This window comes from Bison bison, unplaced genomic scaffold, assembly GCF_000754665.1.
Source record: "Bison bison bison isolate TAMUID 2011002044 unplaced genomic scaffold, Bison_UMD1.0 scf7180017864498, whole genome shotgun sequence".
Classification (NCBI taxonomy): domain Eukaryota; kingdom Metazoa; phylum Chordata; class Mammalia; order Artiodactyla; family Bovidae; genus Bison; species Bison bison.
The window spans coordinates 1,958,648-1,961,076 of record NW_011495057.1 but is presented as its reverse complement, the minus strand read 5'-3'; the positions used below and the strand labels follow the sequence as shown (position 1 = coordinate 1,961,076).

The 2,429-nt window shown below is 45.9% G+C and overlaps 1 protein-coding gene across 1 annotated transcript in view; it reads right to left on the bottom strand.

Moving 5' to 3' along the window:
- The window catches only part of GATA6 (GATA binding protein 6), a 33,217-nt gene that overhangs the window by 24,927 nt on the left and 5,861 nt on the right, over positions 1-2,429 (bottom strand). Inside the window, exon 6 of the mRNA XM_010828986.1 lies at positions 60-226. Within this exon, the coding sequence (XP_010827288.1) occupies positions 60-226 (167 nt within the window). The remainder of the gene's footprint in view (positions 1-59; positions 227-2,429) is intronic.

Here is a 2,429-nt window from a genome sequence, read left to right as displayed (position 1 = left end):
CCCGCGGGCAGCGCGCGGCTCCGGGCCGGGCCGCGGGGGAAGGCGGCGCCCGCACTCACCACGCGCTTCTGCGGCTTGATGAGGGGCCGGCTGAGGCCGTTCATCTTGCTGTAGAGACCGCAGGCATTGCAAAGGTAGTGGCCGGTGCCGTCGCGCCGCCAGAGCGGCGTCTGGATGGAGCCGCAGTTCACGCACTCGCGGCTCTCGGGCAGGTCCTCCAGCAGGTCTGCGGGACGAGAGGCCGGTGAGGTCCCACCGCGCGCGCGCTCGCCCGCCCGACCCCGCGAACCCTATAAACCCGCACCCAGAGTCCCCCGAGCCCGCTCCCGCGCCTTTCTGCTCGGCGGCCCGGCCGGGAGCCGGCTGTTGATGTCACCGCGACCGATCTGTTGACCCATTATTTGTCCAATACTTCTGCAGCCCTGGGCGCGCCCCGTGCAAAGCCCTGCAAAGTCCGGTGACAGAGCTAGAAACCCGGCCCGGATCATCCGCCTTCAGTCTCCCCAAGGACCTCGGAATTGAGATGAGCCTTGGGGTGGTCGGTGTGGGCCCCCTGACCTCTCCTTTCCCGCTGTTCCCAAGCTTTTCAAAACTGAAATCCATCATAATTACAATACACCACTTGCCAAAACCCGAGTAAGCTTTGCAGTATTAACAGTGATCGTTCACCCCAGGCCCCACCCGCAAATATCCCCGCAAATACCCCGGGACATAACAAGGCTGTCTTCTTTTATCTCAAGTAATTTTTTGAAAGTATTTGCTATGGCTACCACCACTCTTCCTTTTCCTCCATAAAGAATAGACAACTGAAATTAGAAATATTGTTCTTGAGCACTTTTACCAATTAATTAATAATGACTCCTGGGGGGAAAATGCAGTAAGAAATTAGAACAGAGATGAATGTTAGTTTAATTTTCATGTCACAGAAACCAAACACTAAAATATTATGATTTTAAAATGGATCTAATTGCTACAATCTACAAAATTTCTACAAATGGTCGATACTGAATGGATTCAGAAAATTACCAGCACTATTCCAGTGCTAAATCAGTTTTTCCTACTTTCCTACACTAAAATTTCAACTTATGTCATCTATTTAAATTAGTATTTGTCATTTTACTGTTTGCTTAGTTTTCCGAAGTTCATAATTAACCTAAACCTGCTAACTTAAAAAAAAAAGCCTTTAGAGTAAATGATTTTAACATTTATTACTTTCCCTTAAATCAGCTAAATATGAACAATTAACTAAAGTGAGATGGGTACTTATCAAGTACTTTTGAAAATATTTCCTTTAAAGTAACTGTTTAGAGTTATTTATATTACACAAAATTTAAATGTTACAATTTGGCTTTCTTCAAGGGGCATTTTGAATCAAATTTTAAAGTAAATAAACATGACACTTTAGAATTTATTTGAAGACTGTGTTAGCAAAACTTTCTATTCTTTCTCTTTCTATTTGTCAGTGGTTGGTTTATAGCTTGTGTCTACCATCAGCTTTTGTAAAGATATTTCAGTCTGGTTTGGATACACAAAAATCTTTAATTCAATTAATATTATTTTCCCTGCAAAACAAGTTTCCTTCCTCCTCAAGAAATAAATTTAAAAGAAACTAGCACCCCCATAACCCCAGTTCGAAGTTGTCATGGGGATACTGCAACTTAGAACACATCACAGAGATTTATTCTTCTCCGCCCTAAAAGCCACTATTGACTACGGTAATCAGTAAAATGCTCAGGACTTCAAGGACACTGAAGTTAAACAAGGTATTTGTCTTTGTTGTTGACTTTAAAATGTTACCTATCAGAGCCCCTCTCCATGGAGAAGTGGGGCATTCCCTGGAGAACCCAGCCCCATGCCTGGCCTCCTCGCAGGCTGGGAACAATAAAGAAACTCCCAATAGAAGACTGTGAGCGCCCCAGGTAAATCTCTTTGGTCGGCTGAAAACCTAGAGATAAAATGTAAAGCCCTGCTTGGATAAATAAAATTTAGGAAGTTTACCTATTTTTAAGTAAGTAAAATCTACAGCTCCCATTCCCTCCATACTTTTCCCGCTCCTTGTTGGGTAGCTTCGATTTTATAAGCAAAATGCGACTTTTTATAAAGCACAAAATCCAACTGTGCTGGAAGCTGTCTCACCAACAGGCCCCCAATAGGCCCCCTATTCATCCTAACTTGTCTGCTTTGGGTGCCCCGGGGAGTGACAGACTCTGAAGAGAAGGGTGAAGTCATCCCCAGACTGAGAATGGAACCCAATTCAGCAGCAGCTTGGAACAGCACTGGCCTCTGGGGACAGAGCTCACCCCCAGCCTCCCCACCACACACCCACCAGCACCAGGGAGAGGTGGACACACCAGGTTCCCAGAGCACCCAACCACACCCCTGCCTTCGCACTGAGCCCTGCCATCCACTCAAATCAGTTAAAAGAATGC